Source organism: Mauremys mutica, chromosome 5, assembly GCF_020497125.1.
Source record: "Mauremys mutica isolate MM-2020 ecotype Southern chromosome 5, ASM2049712v1, whole genome shotgun sequence".
Classification (NCBI taxonomy): domain Eukaryota; kingdom Metazoa; phylum Chordata; order Testudines; family Geoemydidae; genus Mauremys; species Mauremys mutica.
Window position 1 is genome coordinate 60,338,934 of NC_059076.1, and position 23,582 is coordinate 60,362,515.

Consider the following 23,582-nt stretch of genomic DNA (forward strand, 5'->3'; position numbering starts at 1 on the left):
ACACTAGTATTTCAGGAATCCTGAAATTTGTTTTTTGTTTTTTTAATCTTAGTGTTGTTTGTTAAGGTTTTCTACCAAAATAAACTTGCTCTGAAGTGTGTCCATATGGGAGGGTTTGGTCTGGTTTAACTAAGTCAATTTAGAAACAGTGAAATAGGTGCAATTTGGGGGATGTAGACTGGGTCTGAGTAGTAAGCAGAGTTCTGCTTACCGATTTCGGTTGGAAAGAAGATGATTATACTGAGATTAATTTTCTCAGCACTGGATGTTCTTTCTTCAGATCTTAATATAAAAGACTGCTCCTGATTTCTGCCATTTGAACATGATCAGTGTGGACTGTAGTGGTGGGAAATCCACCCTTAGAACCATAGAATATTAGGGTTGGAAGGGACCTCAGGAGGTCATCTAGTCCATCCCTTGCTCAAAGCAGGACCAATCCCCAGATTTTTTACCCCAGTTCCCCAAATGGCCCCCTCAAGGATTGAACTCACAACCCTGGGTTTAGCAGGCCAATGCTCAAACCACTGAGCTATCCCCCTAAATGGTAGAGGCATTGGCACAAGAGGCTCACAGTCCCTATACAGCTGGAGCTGGCTAGTTAGCACCATCCAAAAGTGGGCAGTGTAACATTGTTGGTTTGGGAGAGTCAAAGCCCAAATTAGAAATGGGCTGACTTAATATGGTTCCAAAGAGCCTCAGTTGTTGAGTCATCTGATGATCCCTGACCATAATATAAAGCTGCATTCTTCTGGTGGAATCCCTGAAGTTGGATGTCAGTGCAAACCCAGCCACCTTTCCCAGGCTTTCAGGGGTTAGCCTGCCCTTGTTGGCACAGGGGTGCAAATTGCAACAGCTGTGCTAATCAAATCCATTATGTGACAGCTGTGGTGGAGCAAATAGAAGTAGGTTGACTAGTTTTTTCTTCTCACTTTAGGAGCTTAAGTATCTTATCTCAGAATCTTTTGACTTCTGTTGTGATTATGTAAATGTGAATGTTCTGCTTCAACAGTATAAGGTAATTTGTTTTGACTTCTGTTGACACTGTAACCTAACTGATCCCCTTCAGTTCATAATCTAATTTACATAAGAATTCCATTGACCTTTTGAAGTAGAGGTGGTGGTTCATGTCATAACATAATGCCTATTAGCTGCCACTGACTTAATAATGTGATCTGTACTTCATATCATGTGATTCCTTTTAACTTGTATTGACATTGTAAGGCAACTGATCCTCTGTCATATTTTCATACTATTTCACTCTTCCGCTGTACATACTGAAGTTCTAGTGTCAAATGTAATTCTTCTGCTGTGGATGTTTATTATGTGCATACTTTCTGTCTCTAATCTGTGAAGTTTCTCTTTAAATGAAAATATTGAATGTACCCGTCATAAATTCACAGACAAATAAGACTAGTTTCTACTTAGTTAGATATCTGTATTATTGAGGAGAAATTTTTCCTTATGGTGAATGAATATCTCAACTCTATTTGCTACTAACCTACATTAGACTTTGTTTATTACAATATGCAAGGTTGAAAAAAAAAAAAGAGTGGAGGTCTTTCAACCTCCCAGTTTGGGATATCTGTACAGCCAACGTGACACCTTCAAATGTATGAAAACATTTTATTCTGCTAATAATTTATACCAGGAATAGGCAACCTATGGCACACGTGCCGAAGGTAGCACGCGAGCTGACTTTCAGTGGCACTCACGCTGACTGGGTCCTGACCACTGGTCTGGGGGGCTCTGCATTTTAATTTAATTTTAAATGAAGCTTCTTAAACATTTTAAAAACCTTATTTACTTTACATACAACAATAGTTTAGTTATATATTATAGGCTTGTAGAAAGAAACCTTCTAAAAACGTTAAAATGTATTACTGGCATGCAAAACCTTAAATCAGAGTGAATAAATGAAGACTCGGCACACCACTTCTGAAAGGTTGCTGACCACTGATTTATACCATGGTCATCATCTTGATATCTCAGTGGAATGTGTGAAGCCTTCACGTTGCATACTGTTACTACAGAATTTTTCATTTTTATAAACTACTTTTGACCCATAGATGATGTTAGTAAGGCTGATCTTAAAGATTACTTTTTCTTTTGATGATGCAATCTGTAACTCTACTCAAGTTAGTTTGCAGAAAACTTCGTTAATTGCTTGAGAGAGAAGGTGTTAGCTGTCTGGTTTTCTTAGCTCTTGTTACAAATGGATGTTTTCTTATTTAAAATTCTTGGATTAAAGCCAAAGACTGATTCTTGATGTTTGTCAAGATATTTCAGTTTCTGAAGCCAACAACAAAATATTCTTTGAACGGAACATGCATTCCAATCACAGCAACAACAATAAATTTTTAAAAAGAAAGATAAAATTGGCTAGCCTAGCTGGAAAGTTTGGATTCTGATATGGATAATATTATTACATTTTATTTATTTAGAGTCTTTCAACTCTAAGAATCTCTGATTTTGGGCTGGGGGAGGGATGAGAGAGAGTTGGGAAGGTGAAATAACATACAAACTTATTGAATACTGTGGTGATTGACACAGTTTTGTTGCAGATTTTGTCAAACAAAACATTTTTTTTCTTTTTAACTGGGAGTAGAAATAAGGAGGAGAAGGAGAAGGTCAGGAGTGTGGGAGTTAAAGAATTAAGGGAGTAAAAAAATGAAATTGAAATGAGGGGGACAACAATCTCCCATCCCAGATGATATCTGGGATTTAGCCAGAGCTGGTGGAGATGGTAGTGTCATTCTGGTCGTCGTCGTCCGTCCCATTCTGTCCCGTCCCCCCCTCTCCCCCGCCCCGTCCTGGTGTGGTCAGGACATCCTTCAGGATTTGGATGATGAAGGACCAACGGTGTCCGGGTGGATCCCAGCGTCATGGCAGATGGTGGAGGTGGCAGCCATTCCTCCTCTTTCAGTCAGCCATTGTATTCATTTCCAATCCGCTCCCCCCTCCAATAATATTTTCTTTTAAGGACCCCAAAGGGAGTGATGGGCAGAATAACTTGTTTTCTCATTGCTTAGTTCACCGATTAGGCCTACACACCAATTTTGGTCCAATAATTTTCAGTCCCACACTTCTCTTCTTTACAGGGCATGATTTTAACACAGTCCTTGAGGTGTCTCAGTCGGCCTTTTTGTTTACACTAATTCAGTCTTTCTTTCTCCCTTTTTCTCCTTTTCCCATCACTATTTATTGTTATAGGTTCCCCACAGCTAGACTCACAACTGGGGTAGGCCTACCAGGCCCCAACTATCACTACAACTCCCTTCTGGTCCTAAACTCTCTGAATCTATTAAAATTAATTTAGAATTTAGGGGACATAAGTTAGTCTCCAAAACTAACACTGATATTATCTATGTGTAGCTAAAAATCTTTTGTTAATAGAAGGCAACAATGCAGTATGTTGTTTTAAGCTGATGAAGGCACATCCATATCAAATATTTATGCTATAGGAAAGAAATTGTGACAAACTGTAAAATCTACATGTAAAATCATGACCCCATTGAAGTCAATGGGAGTTTTGTCATTGATTTGAGTGGATCCAGGATTTCACCCTGTGTATGAAGGACTTCATACTGTACCTGCAACTTGTAATATGGAAGCACTGCCAAGCCTACCTGTAAACTAAAACAACCCTCCTGCTGAGTATTTGCACACCCATAGAAGTGCTTTATATTCTTGACCTGTCTGCATGCATTTATATAGATTATATTCCCATTTGATGGTTTGTGATTGTAAATGTTTAGCAAATCACAGAAGCAGACAAATCCTCTGAAACAGTGTGATTATGTTGACTGAGGATCTTTGTGCCATCAGTGTAACTGGGTCTGAAAAGCAAGACTTTAAGGGGAAATGTGCATTACAACTTAGTTTATTTAGTTTTAAAGAATTAAATTACCTTACGAAGTAAGATTACAAAATTACTGTCTAATCTTTAGAACAGTGGTCCCCAACCTTTTTGGCTGGCGGGCGCCAGCCGAAGGACCACTGTGGCGGTGGAGCACCTGCCGAAATGACGTCGCTTGCCGTCGACAAGCGACGTCATCGAGAGGCATCCCCGCCGAAATTCGGGAGCGACGCCTCTTGATGACGTCACTTGTCGACGGCAAGTGGCGCCAGCGAGAGGCGTCGCTGCCGAAATTCGGGAGTGATGCCTCTCGATGACATCACTTGTCGGCGACAAGCGTCATCATCGAGAGGCGTCCCCGCCAAAATGCTGCTGCGGCATTTCGGCAGGTGCTCTCCCGGGGGCCAGGATGCGAGGGCATTAAGATGCCCCCGCGGGCGCCATGGCGCCCGCAGACACCGCATTGGGAATCCCTGCTTTAGAATGTTGCTGATTTTGACATGTATACCTGTAAACAAGATGTAATGAATTACTTTTTACCTGAAACTTGTACAGTTCTCATGGCATGTCATGCCATGCAAATTAGAATGGCAATATTGAAGAATTATCAGCTCAAAGTATCATTGCAAAGCAGTAAGGTAGTGCAGCTGCTCTGTGAGTGAGCAGGATTAGGCTAGAATATGAATGAGTCATTTTCTGAGGTTAGCATTCTCCTCCTCAGAGTTTCATCTTTTGCTACTAAAGGCTAATTTAGATCCTTAAATTAGCAGCTACTTTAGGGAGAAATTTTCAGATGATCACTTTTTATCACTTGAGTGTCTTTAGTTGTATGTCATTGTAATCTCTAGGGAAGCTGTTCTTTCATAATTACCAAGGGGGATGGTGAAGAGCTGGCTGGGAAAGCAGAAGTTGACTGCTTTGATGAGTTTCTGCTATTTCAGTGGAAGAAATTGACTTGGATAAAGTAGTTGTGAGGTGGAGGACAATGGCTTTTATCCTCTGAAGGTATTCCTAGTTGACAATATTTAAATTAAAAAAAAAAAAGGGGAAAAGGAAATCAAATCAGTGAAACAGTAGAACATTCAACTCAGATTAGGTTGTATCAAACTGAGCCATTCTCTGTGGGGATTAATTATGTCAATTATTGAATTAGAACATATTTGTAAGGGTTTTTTTTATGTACAGTGCTGTGTACGCAATATGCAGCTCCTCAAACCAATGCTACAATTTAGAGACCATTGATCAGATAATTATATAGACATGGCATGGTAGGATTTGGGGTTTGTAGCTTTTGCCTGAAGGAGTTGAACTCGATGATGAGGTTGAGGGTGTCATCACTATGCAATATTTTTAATATTGTATTAATCAACACTGCTCTGGGATGTGTTGGCATATGTTAGTGGGAGTAGAATGGAGGTGAAGTGAGAGAATAAATGAGGGAATCCTGTGAAGGTTGTCTTGAATATTATTACTAGTGTATATTTATATTATGGTAGCATCCAGAGGGATTGGGGCCTTGTTGTGCTGGGTAGTGTAATATTTGTAAGCTCTCATTTTATACATCCCTCCAGACATTTCTAATTGTACATTTAAAAATGAAAAGCTGTCTTCTAAATAGATAGATCCAAGCAGAACACCACAATGTGGGATTTTTTTTTGTCTTGGGGATCTCATACACAATGACGCAGCATAGCTTTAATTTTATTTGTCATTGTTTGCGATGAAATAGATGCTCTGTTTCTTAAAGGGTCTCTAGTGGTTGAGAAACAAAGCTGCCAGCTAAATAAATCATCTCTGAATATTTTACACACTAGATGATATTGTAGGAGCGGTGTGTAAAACAATCAGCTGACCAGAAAACGATGGGGTTAATTACAGATTACCAGCAGCAATACTCTAAAATGTCCTAAAGATATTGAGTGTTTCACAACGGTCTGTTTGTTGCCTATTGTGACCTCTGTGAATTCCACAGTCTTGCATTTGATACAATTATGATTATTGCATTATCTTGTGAAAGATCATTTCCCGAGTGTTTGTGTTACATTATTTGTTTTAAGACTCTTTTATTTAACAAAGCTAACAAAGATAGGGGACCCAAAGGATCCCAGTCTGAACAGGAAGTCTGTCATAAATTACCACTCAGAGGAATGCCAGAATTAGTTTGCTTAGCAGAGGTAACGTTCTAAGAAAAGTGGAGCAAAACTGTGTTCCATAGTTTTGGAAATACTTTAGGGTGATACTAATAATGTATATTTGGGGGCGAGGGATACTTGTCACACTGAAAGTTGTTTCTTGTAAAGGTTTCACTGTAACATGCGATGTACTTTGGATAATTAAGTAATTTACTGTGCACTAGATTTATTTTTTTTTAAATGGTATCTTCCTTACTTGTTGTATCCTTGTGCTTTCCTCTTCTAGTTGACAACCACAGCCCTCCCAGGGAGGACACTCCTACTGGCAGTATGGATTCTCTTTCTTCTCACTCTCCTACACCTGCAGTCTCCAGTAGCCCCCCTGAGCCAGACAAAAATCATCTTATTCTGGAGAGTGGAGACCTAGCGGACTGGGCAGCCAATCAGTAAGTAACATTATTTCAGTTGGTCCTGAAAGAGGAGACAGTTGCACTGACGCCCTCTCTCCGCCTACTTTGGGTGCAACCAAGTAACTTTTTGAAGTGATTATGCTTGGTTTCCATTGCTACAACTATGGGGAGCGAAGGAGTAAGTGAATAAAAAATTGATCTGTCTCATGTCTCAAAATGGTTCTCAAAATACAGTTCTGCATCCGACAGTTATATCTACTAAATCAGTGGCTCTCAACCCTTCCAGATTACTGTACCCCTTTCAGGAGTCTGAATTGTCTTGTGTACCCCAAGTTTCACCTCACTTGAAAACTACTTGCTTATAAAATCAGACATAAATATACAAAAGTTTCTCAGCCTGCTATTACTGGAAAATTGCGTACTTTCTCATTTTACCATATAATTATAAAATAAATTGATTGGAATATAAATATTGTACTTACATTTCAGTGTATCGTATATAGAGCAGTATTTAGTTTGTTTTGACTTTATTAGTGCTTTTTATGTAGCCTGTTGTAAAAGTAGGCAAATATCTAGATGAGTTGAGTGCCCCCTGGAAGATCTCTGCGTACCCCCAGGGGTACACATACCCCTGGTTGCGAACCACTGTGCTAAATTATACTTTAGCTTTTTACTATGGAAAGTCGAGGTGTTTTACTACTAGAGGTTTCATGATTTACACTGTTTTATTTAGGCACTGCATTTGTAGAGTATTCTGTGCATAATACATTACCATTGTTCTATTTCAAACCACTGGGTCCCCCATATACCTAACCTGAAGAAGTGTCTATACGCTGTAGTAGCTGTGGGTGGTATGTATGTCCTTGGATACATACATACAGCGCCTGTTAAAGTTAATAGGAGCTGAACATTGCTATTCAAGGACAGACTTAGATCTATATAATACATTAACATATAAAAATGCCTGCATTTTCAATTAATTTGCAGTTTGTCACTTGAATAGGCTTTGTAGCAGTTAGCAAGCTTGATTCTAGTTCAGCAAAAAGTGACATTGCAAGTTTTAGTACACTGGGGCTCAATTCACAACACGGCCATGCCTGAAACATAAGGAGGCTGACATTTTTTATCATAAATCAAACTCTGAGTGAATTCCCTGGTTTACTATTCATACAAAATTTAAAATGTCATGGAAAAAATCTCTAACCTTGAAAGGCAAAAAGGTGAATGAAGTAAGTCTGGGGAAGAGATTTTGCTTTTTTGTTACGGATATTTTCCTTAATGACATTTTGAGTGGCCTGATTTTTCCCAAATGGGGCAAAAGAACAAAAGTCTTTAAGGCGTCCATGTAATTACAGCTGGGTCTATTTGCTCTCATTTATGTGGATGTGTTTTGGGCACTGTTGCCTCTGGATTGGGTTGTAATTTTCTCTTCTTCCCCCCCCCCTTTTTTTTTTGGCTTGTAGTTAAAAGTGATGCAGATCCATAATGACTTTCCATGCAAATGCTGACTTTCAGTAGAAGCATGAAATTCCTTTTTTGTCTGCAGTTTTTCTTCTTGAGGTTTTCTGTCTGGTGTGTATGTGCAGGCTAGCTAGGAAAATTGCATTTAGCAAGACATTCCCACTGCCAAGCAACTCCAGGAACATTCGGTATTTTTGCTCCCATGCATTTTCCTAACTCTGCTTTACTGCGTCTTGCTACTTTTTTCTTTGAGGATCTGATAGTTTTTGCTCAATGGGAAGTACTGCTGTTACTTCAGGTTTGCAAATAATAAGCAAACATCATACACTTAGTTTATTAGTCAAAAGCTGTTTGCCTTTCCCACCCGCCTCTCTTGAGAAGTTTGAGGAGCATAGCTTTGTGGAAGGGCTGAGCCTTAACGGGTTGGCTTCAAAGCAGCACATTCTCTCAGTCACATTCTACATGAAATAGCTTCTCTCCCGCTTCCTGTAGACCCAGAGAGCCTTAAACATGGGGAAATCAGTGTGGTCTCACACGTGAGGGAGTGGTTGGTGGGAGAGGGAAGCAGGCTGTGGAAAATATGCATGGAGGACTTTTTCAGTCCTGGTGCACCATGGAATACTGTACTCTGCACAGCACTCCCTCTTTCTGCATGTGTTGGGGAAGGCTGTGGGCTGGGGAAAGGGCAGGGGACTGGCTGGTGGATTTGCCACTGCATTGATCTGCTAGCCACAACCATCCCAGGAGAGATTGTGCATGGAAAGTGGACTTTGCTACAGGCCTTAGGCTGCAGTAGCAGCTGAGGAATAGCTCCACTGATAGTTCGCAGTTTGAGGAGGAGGATTTCAGACTGATTCCTAGCCCATTTATCTGAAACTGCACAGTGGTTGAGGAATCGGAGAAAAAGTACTGCAGGAAAGGCAACGCGGTGAGTCTCGAACACAATGCTAGTGTGTCAATACTAGAACTGGTCAGAAAAATCTTGACTCAGCATTTTTTGTCAGAACAGTAATTCAATTTCATGGAAGATTTCAGGATTTAGAAATTTGGTTTCATTCTGATTCAGAACAAACCCCCAACATTTTGAAATCCTCCACAAAATAGAATTACTGTTCTCCACCCAGCTCTGCTGGGAGCCCTGGCTCTGGGACAGTCCACTGGGTAGCCTGGACCAGAATCAGGGGCATTGGAAAGCCTGAGGCTGCTGAGGAGCCAGCCAGGCAAGCTGGCAGGAAGCCAGGTAAGTTTAAATCTGCCTGACCACCAGGGTTCTATCAGAAACTGACCGGTTTCCAGCAGAAGTTCATCAAAATCAATGTGGTTCTGTGGAGTGTTTCAATATAGACACACCAGCCAGTTCTCCGCCCAGCTCTTGTAAATACCATTCTGAGCCCAGGGCAGACGGAATGCAGGAGAATCTGGTTTCTCAAGTTTCTGCCGATGTTTATAACTTGTTGGTAGTAGTTGTTGGAGATTAATCACGGTGGAGCTATTAATTATCTATACAGTGAATAATGGAATGGGTGACTTCATTGCTGCAGAAGAATCATTGGCTTTGTTTCCTAGGAGGGCATTGCATCAGAGTTCAAGATATTTCAGATGCTCCAAAGTTATTTTCTATCAATAAAGCAGTTTTCTTTAAACAGATTATCCTCAGTTACATGGGATAGAATAGTCCATGGCAAGGAGAACTTTTTGTGACCCCACCCCCACCACACACACCCAACACACACAGAAAAATGTTGATGTCTCTTGAGAAATAGCTGCTGTCACTCAGTGTGCAGCAGCAGTCAAAAGAGCTAACAATGTAGGGAATCATTAAGAAAGGGATAGATATTTGGGCCCCATTTTGTGGGCTTCCTCCAGGTGCTTTAAGCCTCTCTGGACTGTTTGGTCAAGCTCAACTGGACCTGATCAGACCCGTCAGCTTCGGGCAATGAGTGTGTCAGGGCTGTCTGCTGTCAGGCCACCAGCTGTACACTGTGGCCATTGAGCCTTTCCTCCCATCTCCTCCATAGGAGGTTGACGGGGTTGGTACTCTGCAAACTAGAATTGTGGGTGTTCCTGTCAGCATACACCGATGATGTGCTCCTTGGGTCTGGGGCCTAGGCGATCTTCTGCCGGTGAAGGCCTGCTAAGCCATCTCCTCAGCGGCCTCCTCCACCTGGGTCGAGCTCTGGCCAAATATTTGGGGATGGGTGACAGGCAAGCTCCCTCCCACTCGTTCCTCAGGCCATTCAGTGGAATCCAGGTCTGCTGCTCTATCTGGGTGTTTACCTTTCTTCCACCCATCCCTCTCTGCCAGAGAACTGGCTGAGTGGCTGCAGAGGTGGATGGGACCACTACGGTGCCTTTCCCTGTGGTGCTCAATCAGCTGGTCCTGTCCATGCTCTGTCACTGGCTCAGCATCCTGAGCCAGGCCCCAGATATCGTGGCCGGGCTCCAGAGGCGTGAGGGAAAGCCTGGCACACAGCTACCTGGAGTGCGCCAAGTTGCAGCCCCTTTTCTGGCTCCTCCAGAACCTTCTATTAGGTTCCAGCTGCACTTTTCCCCACACCTCCTGATCGATGCACATCCTGTCCATGGCCCCACAAAGTCATGAGACCTTCTCATCAACCTCTTCCGGGTGCTGGCCAATATGGCCATTTATAAAACCAAGTTGAGGATGCTGGATGGGGAGGTGCTCTGCAACTGTGGGGCCTGCGTCCGTTCCGTTCCTCCCTTTGATCATACATCTGGGCCTGTTCCTCTGAGCCACGTCCGCTGGCTCCCTAGACACCTTTGAGGAGCATTCGGCACAGTTTGGGGTTCTCTGCTCGGTGTCCCCCTCAGGATCCCTGCTTATGGCCTTATGACCTCACACCAGTCCCTGTTTTCTTATTAGATGTCCCCCAAAATCATTTGAGCCCTGTGTTTAGTCACTCCACCTTTTAGGCTGGGGAAGGGGCTTTCAGATGTGCCCACCCACTTCCTGGAACTCATAGGTGTTCATTCTCTGCACTGTCACAGTTGCTCTAAGTTAAAATGGCCAAATACTTCTGTTTAAAAACTGTGTTCTTTCTCACTATTCAGGTATTGCAAAGGCTGTTTCTCCAATTCTATCTTTAGTCTGAATCGTAAAATATTACTGTTAACATACTTTTAAGTTTGTATTTCCTTTTAAATTTATAACTCGTATAACTCCACACAGAAAAGGGAATTGTCCTCGTGATGTGTCTTTTCCCCTCTGAAACTGGAAGGGAAGTGTCTTGTGACTTAAGCCATAGAAATTATAATTGGATCTATTTGATATTCCTGGTTTTGAAGCAGACTTTGGTGTGTGACTCCTGTCACTTAATCGCTCAGTACCTCAGTTTTCTTCATGCCTAAAATGAGGATGATACTTTCCTGCTTCAGTGTGTTGTTTTTTTAAAGCCCAGTGAAATCCTTGGCTACAAGGCATGAAGAAGTGCAAAATATTTTATTGCTTTAATGAAGAAGAACAGCTGACACAATGTGATTTCTTTTTTCTGTGTTGTGTAGACTCTAAAGCTGAGCCAGCCAGCCACCTAGTTTCATCCAGTGATCATTTGAAACAGAGGAATGTGAAATCACTCACAGCTGAAGGTTGAAGAGAGCTGCATTTGCAATAGTGCTCCTGTACTGAGTTGCCTAGGGAAATGCTCTCTTTGGGATTTTGTAGATGAAGGTGAATAACAGTAATATTCAGCCTTGTTAAAGAAGTAAATGTTTAAGAACACTGCAAAAAATGCACAGAGCTCCTAAATGTTTGTTTAGTGTTCTAGAGAGCTACTGTTGCTGCTGCTAATTATTTGTATTACAGTTCAGGGACCTCTTGTCCTAGGCACTGCACAGTAGTGATACCCAAACCTCGGTGGTTCAGGAGCCAAGTTAGTAGTCAACATTACTCAAAAGAGCCACAGTAGTGTGGATTCATTGTTTCCTTTCCTATAGTACTATAAATTCATATTTAAACAGTATGATGGGAAATATTTAGTTTATATAGATTACAATACCACTATTATATTATCAATGTGACTGCATTACAGTAGACACAAACTGTATTATATGTGTGCCTCTTCTGAAATGCACAAAAGAAGTTTGTATAATAGTGACCAGGGCTACATTTGACCATACTGTTTGTGTTTTGAGTGAATCTCAGCCCTGACCAAGAGCCTTGTTCTGGAGCCTCATGGTTTCATCAGAATATGATGTAGTCCCTCTCTCCTGCAGGCAGTTTCCTTCTCCTCTTTGCTGATTTGTTAGGCAAAAAGGTTCCTTATTCCTCCAAAATCCTGTCTCATTTTGTTCCTCTCTCTTTCTTCAGCTTCGTTTCCCTGACTCATCTAATCTCTGTGTTTTAAATGGCTGAACTAACACCTCATGTTTGTTCTCTCTTCTGGGGAAATTCCACTGCTCCAAACTCCCCTGCCTGAGATCACCTGGAATTAATTGGATTCTTCCAGCTCAGGCACCTTACCTTAGTATACTTATTGCCTTGCCAGAGAACAGTCATTAGAATGCTAACAACTTCTTTTGTTTGTCTATAGCTTCTCCTAGACAGGGGCGTGTGATATATGACAGGGTCCTTGTCAGCTCGTGGTTAGTTTATTACATAACGAGAGTTAGAGTTATACATAGAGCTCATAAAATAGATCAGAATTCATAAGATGTCCATAGACAGATTCCCCAAATCATCACAGAGTGCCTTTCTGGATGTCTGTGAGCAGTGGGTGAGGAAACTAATGATAAAAGCAAAGCAACAGTAAATCTCAGGATGGCTGAAATCCTGAAGAGGAAAACCAGTGTCAAAGGAGCTGTCAGAAGGCAGGAGAAGGAGGAAATATCAATGTCCTGAACACAACAAAAGTCTTGGAGATAATTACTCCTATTTGTCTGACTACCAAATTAATTCGCATCAGCCTTGTTATGTCTACAATCAGTCAGCTTATCTCCCTGGAAAACTGAAGTGATTCCTTTCTGTAGCTTTGGGTGGTGATACAAATTCACAATCTCTGTACAGGTGGCAGGTGACTTTAATGACAGTCTTGAACCTTGTTATGTTCCTTCTGTGTGATTATCTGAGGTCTTTAAGTTATTTTAGAGGAAGAACACATTTAAACCGCTTTAAAAAAGACATGATCCAATTATACAGAAATCATACGCACTAGTTGTGCTCATTTTTGTAGCCTGCTATTGTTTCATCACTGTCACCCACTCAGTTACTGCAGTTTTTGGAGGTGTGTGTGGGTATTTGGCACTTGTTTTAATTCTGCCTTTTGTGGTACAAGGGCAGTAATGCCCACCATTTTTGTAACTCCATTGAAACAGGCACGATTTAACTTGACTCTGAGGTCATGTGTTTCCTACAAGAAACAGGGTTGGCTATCGCCTAGACCGTCTTCAAAAAGTGGGTTAGACAGCTAGAAACACTGCACTAGAATCACTGTGTCATATTATATGAGATAAATGGTATACATGTTACGAGAGGGAGCATTATAAAATAATGTGCTATGCATTGCAGACTATTTTCCTCTTTCTCTTACAGCAGCTCTTTTCAATCCAGGGAGTACAATTACTCTTGATTTCTGGAAGAGGAACAGCCTTTGGTCAGCGGTTAGCTGTAGCATACAGATATACATATACTTTATTTTGTTCTAACTAAATTATAATTTTAAAATGCTTTACCCTAGGACAGCTGTTGTAGATGTATGCTTTAGATGTACCAGACTGGCATGAAAGATCATTGCACTAATGTGTTAGCTGCTCCACTGAGACTTTACAATCTAGGTTTAAAGAAATCTCTGTTCCAGTGTTGGCTGATCCACTTCTATACAAATGAAGATTTATGCGTTTTCTGTGTACTGTACACGTTCCTTCCGAGTGGTGGTGGGTCTTTTTCTTAAGCCCTTTGGATGCTGTCTCTTGCTCTGGCTCAAACTACAACAGTCCAACAGTAGAAACTGCATCCAGCAGTGTGTATCCCCCCCCCCACCCTCACCAAAAAATCTGAGCTTTCATACAGCAAGAAAGTTTAATATGCATGGAATGTGTTGTCTGGTGCTGGAGAATATTGGATGGCATATTGAATCAGAAATAGCCAATACCTTTTGATACATGTCATATTGTAATAAACCATTTTAAAAGCACTTTCACAGGGTTTTGTGTGAGTAATATAGTGTGATATGACAGACACAGGGCTGCCAAACCCTTCTATGAAATAAACTTGTTTTCTAAAAAGTTAGAGTGTAGATTCTTTTCACAGGCTCTCTCTCTTGCTTGCTCTCAAGATAAGAGGCTCCTCAGTAGCTGTGTTACCTTAGGAACCAGCCAGATAAACATCCAGTAAAATCTTGTTTCAGGAGTTTGTTTCTGAATATCAGTATGAAATCTCTAGCTTATTTTCAGTAAGGCACCCCCCCTCCCCAATTCTCTATACCAGACAATAACATTTCTTCTCAAAGAGAGATGATTGTGTCAGGGTTTTTTTCCACAGGAAACGCATTGCATTCATTTCAGCCTTTAGGCGAGTGGATTTCTTTAACAGACTGCCTTAAATTTGAGATAAGATATACTAGTAGGTTTTTATTATCATCTTGGTAAGCAAGGCTTTTCTTACGACTTTATCTTTAAATATCTTTTTATGTAAATAACTTTATCACGAATATCCTTTTTTAAAAAAATCCTACAGTAGTGGGCTTGTGCAGCACAGCATTTGGAAGATTTTTTTGTATTGAGTAAAAACTTCTGTTAAAAAAATAGAATAAAATCACTGGTTCTTTAGGTAGTCAAGTATAGTAAATAAAGAAAATCCAAAATACAAGTAGGTCAGGTGGCTGCTTCATATTTTTGTTATTAGTGATTGTTTCACCATGTTATGTTCAGAAATAGGGTTTTTCATTGCTGCGTCATAGACCATGAACTCTTGATCTGTAACCACAAGCTGAAACTGACAGGCGAATTCAAGAGCAGTACCGCAGTGCTTTCTCTACAGCTGAATCGTATTAAGAGAATACATCAAAAAGTGGGGGAGGGAGTAGCACAGAGCTCAGAGGTGCCTGCAGTTCTAAAGGTTTTTCCACTGGAAATAGGGGATTTACATTAGGCTCGCAGAGAATATATCTACATTTGTATTCAGTTTTACACTGTGCCTCAGGTGAGGGGCAGTGCATTCTGATTGGTTGATACTACACAAGATGATCAGTAGTGTAATTCACATAACATGAGACATACATATTGATCTGAGCATTTCATTTCTCCCCTACCCCTCTCCAGACACATCCTCTCTCCACCCCCACCCCGCCAACACTCAAAGGGAACCCATCTTTTATGTTGTATGCATCCTTGTGAATTATGTTTCTGGATGAGAGATTTTTAGTAAAAAAAAATGTAAGTTTTGTTTCTAACCCCTCCACCTGATCCCTCTCTCTCACGCACACACAAAACTAGTTGTTTTTCACTGGTACAACTGGTCAAATTATTAGAAATAAAGTAATACATTTGGTATGGGTTTTTTGTTTTGTTTTTTAAACCAAATATTCATGAATGAATGTGTTTATTATTCACTGGTCGAGAGCCAAGGATGCCAAATCTGATCTGCAATTCTAGAAGGCACTTCATTTGGTAGAACATCCTCGAACTGTTGGTGGTTGCTACTTGTAGTGGTTTAATGAGTGCAGACATACTTTAATTTTGGCAATAGAGTAAACAAACCCAGAATATTTTTTTCCCCTTTCTCTATACTTCATATGGGTTTCAGAAATCAGACTGGCACTGGTTTTAAAGTGGGAAATGTTAAAAGTAAATAAAAACAATCAATATGATGTTTTTAAATGTTGGGCTTATTTAAATACAAACATACTTTAAGACCCTCAGCTGATGTAAATCACCATTGAGCTATTGAAATGTGCGAATCGGGGCCTTAATATTTTCAGGCATGTACAAGTCTGCGCCTTACAAAACCAGTAATGTAGTCAGACTAGCATAGTTAGCCCTCCAGGATGATTGGTGATGATGCCTGAATGAATGTTACTAACATGTTTGTCATTTGAACTGTGTTTTTACATAGGTGTTGCTTGCACTTCAGCACCTTTAGTCCAAAAAAGAAACGGATGTTCATTTTTTTTTAACCACTGGGCCTTTTTTGTGTGTCCTGAAATGATATTCAAACTAGGGAGAAACTTCAGGTTTTTGTGTCTTTTAGTTTTTTTAACATATGAAATTCCTCCTTCCTGGCACGTGTGCACCCAGACATGCGCACACACAATATATAATATTCTTGGATGGTAAAGTCATTGGGACTTCTCATCAGCTCTGTTCACAGATGAGCACGTTGTTTATGTTCAGCAAATAAGGTTATGAAAAAAGTTTGGGTTTCTTTAGACTTTGTCTTTCTATGCAAAAGTTCATTGTGACTCATAAGTATACAAGTTTCCATTTTCCAAAGATTCTGGTTGGTCTGAATCTTCAACAAACTGCCCAGGTTGTGTGGCCTCTGGATCTCAGTCCAGAAGCATCACAGTGAGCATTGTTACAATATCACCGTTGGGAGAGGCTTTGTTCTCTTGACATCTCCACAACCCCTGACAGAGACCATGAAGGCCCATGCCGTGCTCAAATGTGACACTAGTGCTGAGAGCCAGCATCATGATCCCACCATTGTAATAGCTGCAACCTCTTTTGAAAGCCTCCAGCCGCACATGGCTTAGTGCAGTACTGAAAAGATCTTAAAATAGATTTGTCAAAACTTGTAAAGGCGTAGGTAGTGGCAGCTCAAATAATAGCCTGCAAGATGTGGTTCCATTGTATCTGCCTTTATTACATAAGGAATTGGAAATGTTTGCATTTTTATTGAGTATATCATCAGTTTGAGAGATGTCTTTGTCCTGGGATATAGGACATGTAGGAGAAATACTTTGTCAGGAAATTCAGAACCATGGCTGGAAAATCAGTTCAGCGACCCCACTAATCTTGAGTTTTAAGGAGTTCAGTAGTCTCTGTAGTCACAGAGTCCCACATGGAATGTTTCTGATGTGAAAGAGAATTGCATGCAAGTTATTAATGCAGCTCTGAAAAATTTCTTCCCTTAGCCCCAGTCAGATTCGTTCATCGATGGTCTCATGGTTGAATACGCAGTCCACCACAACACCTACCTCAACTACCAAAACCCCAGCACCATCATCTTTCCCCTTCCCCACCTCTGCCACAGGGAATGACAGACCAGCTGAAAGGTACAATATACACTTCAATTTTTGTTGATGTTTTCTTTACTTCCTTCTCTCTCTATCGTTGTCCTAAGGAAAAAAACAAACTTGGGTCTTAATGTACAATAGAACCTCAGAGTTAGGAACTGACCAGTCAACCACATACCTCATTTCAAACTGGAAATACACAATAAGGCAGCAGCAGAGACACCCCCTCCCCAAAAGCAAGTACAGTGCTGTGTTAAGCATAAACTACAAAAAAAAAAAAACCCAAAGGAAAAGCAGCATTTTTCTTCTGCATAATGAAATTTCAAAGCTGTATTAAATCCACTGTTCAGTTGTAAACTGTTGAAAGAACTACTATGTTTTGTTCAGAGTTATGAACATTTCAGAGTTACAAACAACCTCCATTCCCGAGATGTTTGTAACTCTGAGGTTCTACTGTAATACAGCAGTGATTTTCAATCTGGGGGTCCGCAGACTATGTCTAAGGAGAAGGGTCGTCATGACCATAGAACAGTGAGGAGTCCGGTGGAGAAGAATGCATCTGAAGAAGTGGGTTTTTACCCACAAAAGCTTATGACCAAATACATCCGTTAGTCTTTAAGGTGCCACCGGACTCCTTGTTGTTTTTGTGGATATAGACTAACATGGCTACCTGTTGATATTTGACACCATGGAACAGTGGTTTTCAACCTGTGCTCTGCGGACATCTGGGGGGTCCGCAGACTATGTCGATGATTTCTAACGGGGTCTGCACCTCTCTTCAAAAATGTGTAGGGGTCTGCACATGACGAAAGGTTGAAAACCATTGTAATACAGAAACCACCACAAATTCAAGAATGTAGCCATTTGCAAGCAGAGAGGTGCCTCATGCTGCTCAAGGTGGTAGTTATAACTGCTTGGGGAATGATGCCAACACTGTAAATTGTCTTGAGTGGACTTTTACTACTTCTTCGAGTGCTTGTTCATGTCCATTCCACATTAGGTGTGCGTGCACCGCGTGCACGAGCCTGGGGAAACTTTTCCCTGAGTGGCGCCACTGCGCCGTGCATATATATCCCCGCTGGCCCGACCCCCTCCAGTTTCTTCTTACCGTCCATGGCGGCATTGGAATAACCTCTTGCTCTCATATGAGAAGCAGTCCCTTAGCTTTAGAGTACTTAGCTGCTGTCAGTTCATTAGCATTCTACTGTTGCGGACACTTTATAGATTAGGTGCTTGGACGCTTCCAGCACCCGCCCCGGGCTGCGGGGTGTGCCGCAGGCCCAGGGGTTTAAGGCTTGCGTCACATGCCACAAGCCCATGCCGGTTAGTGACCCCCACGACTCCTGTCTATGTTGCCTGGGGGAAGCACACCAAACAGAAAGGTGTAAGATTTGCAAGATGTTTAAACCTAGAACAAAGAAAGAGAGAGACTTTCGCTTGAAGCAGTTGTTGATGGAGGCAGCGCTGAAGCCATCGGGCCCGGAGCGCCTGACGCTGGCTCCATCCTCCTCGGTGTGGAGTGCCCTGGAGTCATCAAGAGACCCGGTGCCCGACAAGCACTGCAAGCTGTTGCCCCTGGAGAAAAGTAGGCCCCGGCACCGCTCATCCTCCTCGGTGCGACCCAAAGCCAAACCAAAAGAAGGGCGCGGACATTCCCCGCAAAGGAGACCAGCGCCATCTAAGGGCCCGGGCACCGGAAAGAGTGGGATGGACTTTGTACCGTTGCCAGCACCGGTGGCACCAGTGCCACAAGTCCCTCTGAGTCCAGTCATAAGTGTCAAGTATCAGAGGGGTAGCCGTGTTAGTCTGGTTCTGTAGAAGCAGCAAAGAATCCTGTGGCACCTTATAGACTAACAGACGTTTTGCAGCATGAGCTTTACTCAGTGAGGACGATGGGCTCGAGAGAATAATGGATCAGCCCTCCACGCCTTTGAGGCGGCAAAGGAACTCATCGGGTTGTCGGCGGTGAGCCCCCTCCCAATCAGGGAGATACCTCCAGCACCTGGGCCCATGGTGCCATCGAGGGGAAAGCCGGCAATGGTGCGCCGTTTGAGGACACCCTCCCGGCATCGCTGCCGGCATTGGTCCAAGTTGAGCGTCATGTCTGTGGACTCTGTTACCCCAGACGCAGAGGGAAGCCTCAGTACCAGAGGTGAGTCAGTGCACGGGGTTAGTGCAAGGGACCCGACGCTCTCCGACACCCTCCAGAAACCAGCACCAGGAGAAGGTGAGCCGACCATTGCCCTAGGCTTCCGGAAGTCCCGGTCCCGGGCCAGGTCTCGAGATCACTGATACCGGTCCCAGTCCCAATTGGCAAGAAGCCGCTCGTCAACCTCCTGCGAGAACAGATCGACGGCACCACCGTAGCCTTCGCGCTTGGTGTCGCCGGAGTCCAGCGCTGACTTGGGCCAATAGAGTTACCCGCACCAGGCACCGGACAGCAGAGAACACCTGGCTGGGTGGCAGCCCCAGTGGGGACCGCCAGGACACTGGTCCTTCTGGACCCGTTGGGCCTAACACTGGCAGCAAGGGGCTCCTCCAGGGCCAGCTACTCGGTGCACCGGTCCCGGTTCCTGCACCGACACTCCTCCGTGCGGGAAGCTATGGTGTCCAGACCTTCGCCTGCGCCATCGCCGAGCGAGAGACTGGAGAAACCGGCACTGAGTCCAGTGCCACCCCAGGGTCAGCTGTCTGGGCCCGAGCTGGAAGCCCCTCCTTTCGGGGAGGGGGACCAAGAGGACCAGCAGGAGGAAGCTGAGCAGCTGCTGACCTCCTCGTCATCCCCGGATGAAGTGGTGGCAGGCACAGTGGTATCAGGACCTCCAATAGACCGCAGAGCCCACCAAGAGCTGCTGTGTAAGGTTGCTCATAACTTGGGGTTACAGGCCGAGGAGACGGTGGAGCAGGAGCAACCCATGGTGGACATCCTGAGCCCAGAGAGTCCATGCAGAATAGCGCTTCCGCTCATTAATACCATACAATCGAACTACAAGACTAGATGGCAGACCCCAGCCTCCAGCCCTCCAATAGCCAAAGGTGTGGAACGCAAGGGGTACGAATTTTGTTTTGCTACCCAAGCCCATGTTCCCTGGTAGTCTAGGCAGTAAACGAGACAGTGCCATGGGCAGTAGGTCCCAGCCCCTAAGGCCAAGGAAGTGAAGCGCCTGGACCTGTTTGGCAGGAAGGTGTATTCCTCAGGAGGCCTCCAGTTGAGGATTGCTAACCAACAGGCCATCCTCAACAGACATAACTTCAACTCCTGGGCGGCAGTGAGGAAGTTTAAGGACAGCCTCCCGCAGAGTTCCCAGCAGGAGTTTACGGCGCTGGTAGACGAAGGCAAGACTGTAGTGAAGACCTCTCTCCAGGTGTCCTTGGATTCGGCGGACGCGGCAGCTAGGACAATCACGTCTGGCATGATCATGCAACGCTTGGCATGGCTGCAGGAGTCAGGTCTGCCACCTGAGGCCCAGAACTCGCTCCAGGACCTCCCCTTCGAAGGGTCCGGGCTCTTTTCGGACCAGACAGATGCAAAGCTGCATAGCCTCAAGTACTTGAGGGCCACACTCAAGTCGCTGGGTATGCACACCCCGGCGACCCAAAGAAAGCCCTTCAAGCCGCAGCCGCCTCCTCAGTGTCACTACCAACCTTGTCCTAGGCAGGAGCCCTACCACAGGCAAATGGGGATAACAGGAGGCGGCACAATAATAACAACAATAGCTCAATAGGCCAGGCTGGAGCCAAGGCCCTAAACCAGGCTTTTGAAGGTGTGCTCGAGAACAGCATACCAGACCAACCACCAGATCCGTCCCCTTGTTTCCTGGACTGCCTGTCCCGCTTCTCCCATACGTGGTCCAGTATTACGTCGGACCGCTGAGTGTTACACACGGTGCAAAGGGGTTACAGGCTGCAGTTCTCCTCCCTGCCTACCTCCCACCCCCCTTCCCCATCCCTCTTCAGGGGCCCTTCTCATGAGCACCTCCTGGAAGAGGAGGTTCGCACGCTCCTAGAGGCGGGGGCGGTACAGTTGGTACCAAAGGACCTAAGAGGGAAAGGGTTCTACTCCCCGCTACTTCCTCATTCCCAAGGCCAAAGGAGGCCTTCGTCCCATTCTGGACCTGCGTGGGCTCAACAAGTTCCTGGTCAAGGCCCAGTTCCGCATGGTCTCTCTAGGCACCATCATCCCTTCCCTGGATCCGGGGGACTGGTACGCTGCCCTCGACATGAAGGACACATACTTTCATATCACCGTCCACTCGGCGCATCACCGATTCCTGCGCTTCACTGTGAACCAAGTTCACAGTTCACGGTTCTCCTGTTTGGGCTAGCTACAGCCCCACGGGTGTTCACAAAATGCATGCTGGTGGTGGTGACCTTCATACAGAGGCAGAGGGTTCGAGTTTACCCATACCTCTATGACCGGCTCCAGCGGGCCGGTCCAAAGAGGAGGTTCGGTCCCACATGCAAGTGGCCCTGAGACTATTCCGCACGCTGGGGCTCCTGGTCAATGTCCCCAAGTCCACCCTCATTCCAACGCAGAGAGTGGAATTCATAGAGGCGGTCCTAGATGTGGTACAGGCAAAGACGAGCTTCCCAGTATCACGATTCCTGGCCATCCAGCAAGCAGTGAACTCCCTGTGCCAGTTTCCTACTACAACGGCCAGATGCTGCCTGAGGCTGCTGGGCCACATGGTAGCATGCACGCATGTGGTCAAGCATGCCAGACTGAAACTCAGGACGCTGCAGGCTTGGCTCGCCTGTGTATACCACCCAGGCAGGGACCCCTTGGACTTGGTAGTGAAGTGTTGGACTCCCTACAGTGGTGGCTGTCCCAGACCATGGTTTGCGAAGGCATCCCCTTTGCTGCACAACAGCCGGACCTGACACTTGTGACGGACGTGTCAGACATCGGATGGGGTGCTCACCTAGGGGACCTCAGGACTCAGGGCTTGTGGTCGGGAGCGAAGCGGTCGCTCCATATCAATGTGAAGGAGCTCAGGGCGGTTCATGTATCCTGCCAGACCTTTCACGCCATTTTGAGTGGTCACAGTGTGACAGTTCTGACGGACAACACGACCGCCATGTTTTATATAAACAAGCAGGGTGGAGCCCATTCCTCGCCGCTCTGCCATGAGGCTCTCCTTCTCTGAAACTTTTGCATAGCCCACACCATCCACCTGGAGGCGTCATACCTCCCAGGGGTGCGGAACAAACTGGCGAACCACCTCAGCAGGTCGTACCACATGCATGAGTGGACGCTCAGAGCGGACGTCGTGTTTTCACTCTTCCGCAAGTGGGGGTTTCCCCAGGTAGACCTGTTTGCCACCAAGGGCAACGCCCAATGCCCACAGTTCTGCTCGTTCCAGGGCCGGAGCCCAGGCTCAATAGCAGACGCGTTCGTGATCCCGCAGGGAGGGGAATTGAAATATGCCTTCCCCCCACTTACTCTGGTGCACAAAGTCCTGCTCAAGATGCGCAGGGACAGGGTGGTGGTCATCCTCATTGCCCCAGCCCGGCCCCACCAGCACTGGTTCACCACGCTCCTGGAGCTGTCGGTGGAAGTCCCGGTAACCCTGCCCCTACACCAGAACCTCATCGTGCAGAACGGAGGGCAGCTCCTCCACCCTGACCTGCAATCATTGCATCTGATGGCGTGGAAGCTCTGTAGCTGAATGCTTTGGAGAGCCAGTGCTCCCTTCCTGTGCAGCAGGTTCTACTTGGTAATAGGAAGCCCTCTACCAGGGCGACTTACCTGGCCAAGTGGAAAAGGTTCTTGTGCTGGTGTGGGCCTCAACAGGTCCAGTCATGCCAGGCTCCGGTGCCGACCATTCTAGAGTATCTACTGCACCTCAAGCAACAGGGGCTAGCCCCATCCACTATCAGGGTGCATCTGGCGGCCATCTCCGCCTTCCACCCGGGGTTTTCAGGGGGCTCGGTGTTCTCCCACCCAATGGCGGGGAAGTTCCTTAAAGGACTGGAGAGGGTGTTCCCTTACTCACGTCCCCCAAGTCCCCTCATGGAATCTCAACTTAGTCCTTTCTAAGCTCATGGGGCCCTCGTTCGAGCCCCTTTCTACCTGCTCCCTCCTCCACCTTTCCTGGAAGGTGGCATTCCTGGTGGCCATTATCTCGGCCAGAAGGGTATCTGAGCTGAGAGCACTCACCTCGGAGCCGCCATATACAGTATTTCATAAAGACAAGGTGCAGCTTCACCCACACCCCAAGTTCCTCCCAAAGGTGGTCTCACAATTCCATCTAGGCCAGGATATTTGTCTGCCAGTGTTTTTCCCCAAACCCAATGTGGACCCGAGTCACCGCAGCCTGCACACCCTGGATGTCCGAGAGTTGGCGTTCTACTTGCAGCGCACCAAGCCTTTTCGTAAATCTATGCAGCTGTTTGTGGCCATGGCGGAAAGGATGAGAGGCCTCCTGGTGTCGGTGCAGCGAATCTCCTCCTGGATTACAGACTGCATTCGGGCGTGTTATGACCTTGCAGGTGTTCCAGCCCCAGCGGTCATGGCCCACTTGACCAGGGC

General features: G+C 44.8%; 1 protein-coding gene across 1 annotated transcript in view; it reads left to right on the plus strand.

Annotated features, from left to right (window-relative positions):
• Positions 1–23,582, plus strand: part of ARHGAP10 (Rho GTPase activating protein 10) — a 225,150-nt gene that overhangs the window by 185,671 nt on the left and 15,897 nt on the right. Inside the window, exons 20-21 of the mRNA XM_045019537.1 lie at positions 6,275–6,434; positions 16,949–17,089. Coding sequence (XP_044875472.1) covers positions 6,275–6,434; positions 16,949–17,089 — 301 coding nt within the window. The remainder of the gene's footprint in view (positions 1–6,274; positions 6,435–16,948; positions 17,090–23,582) is intronic.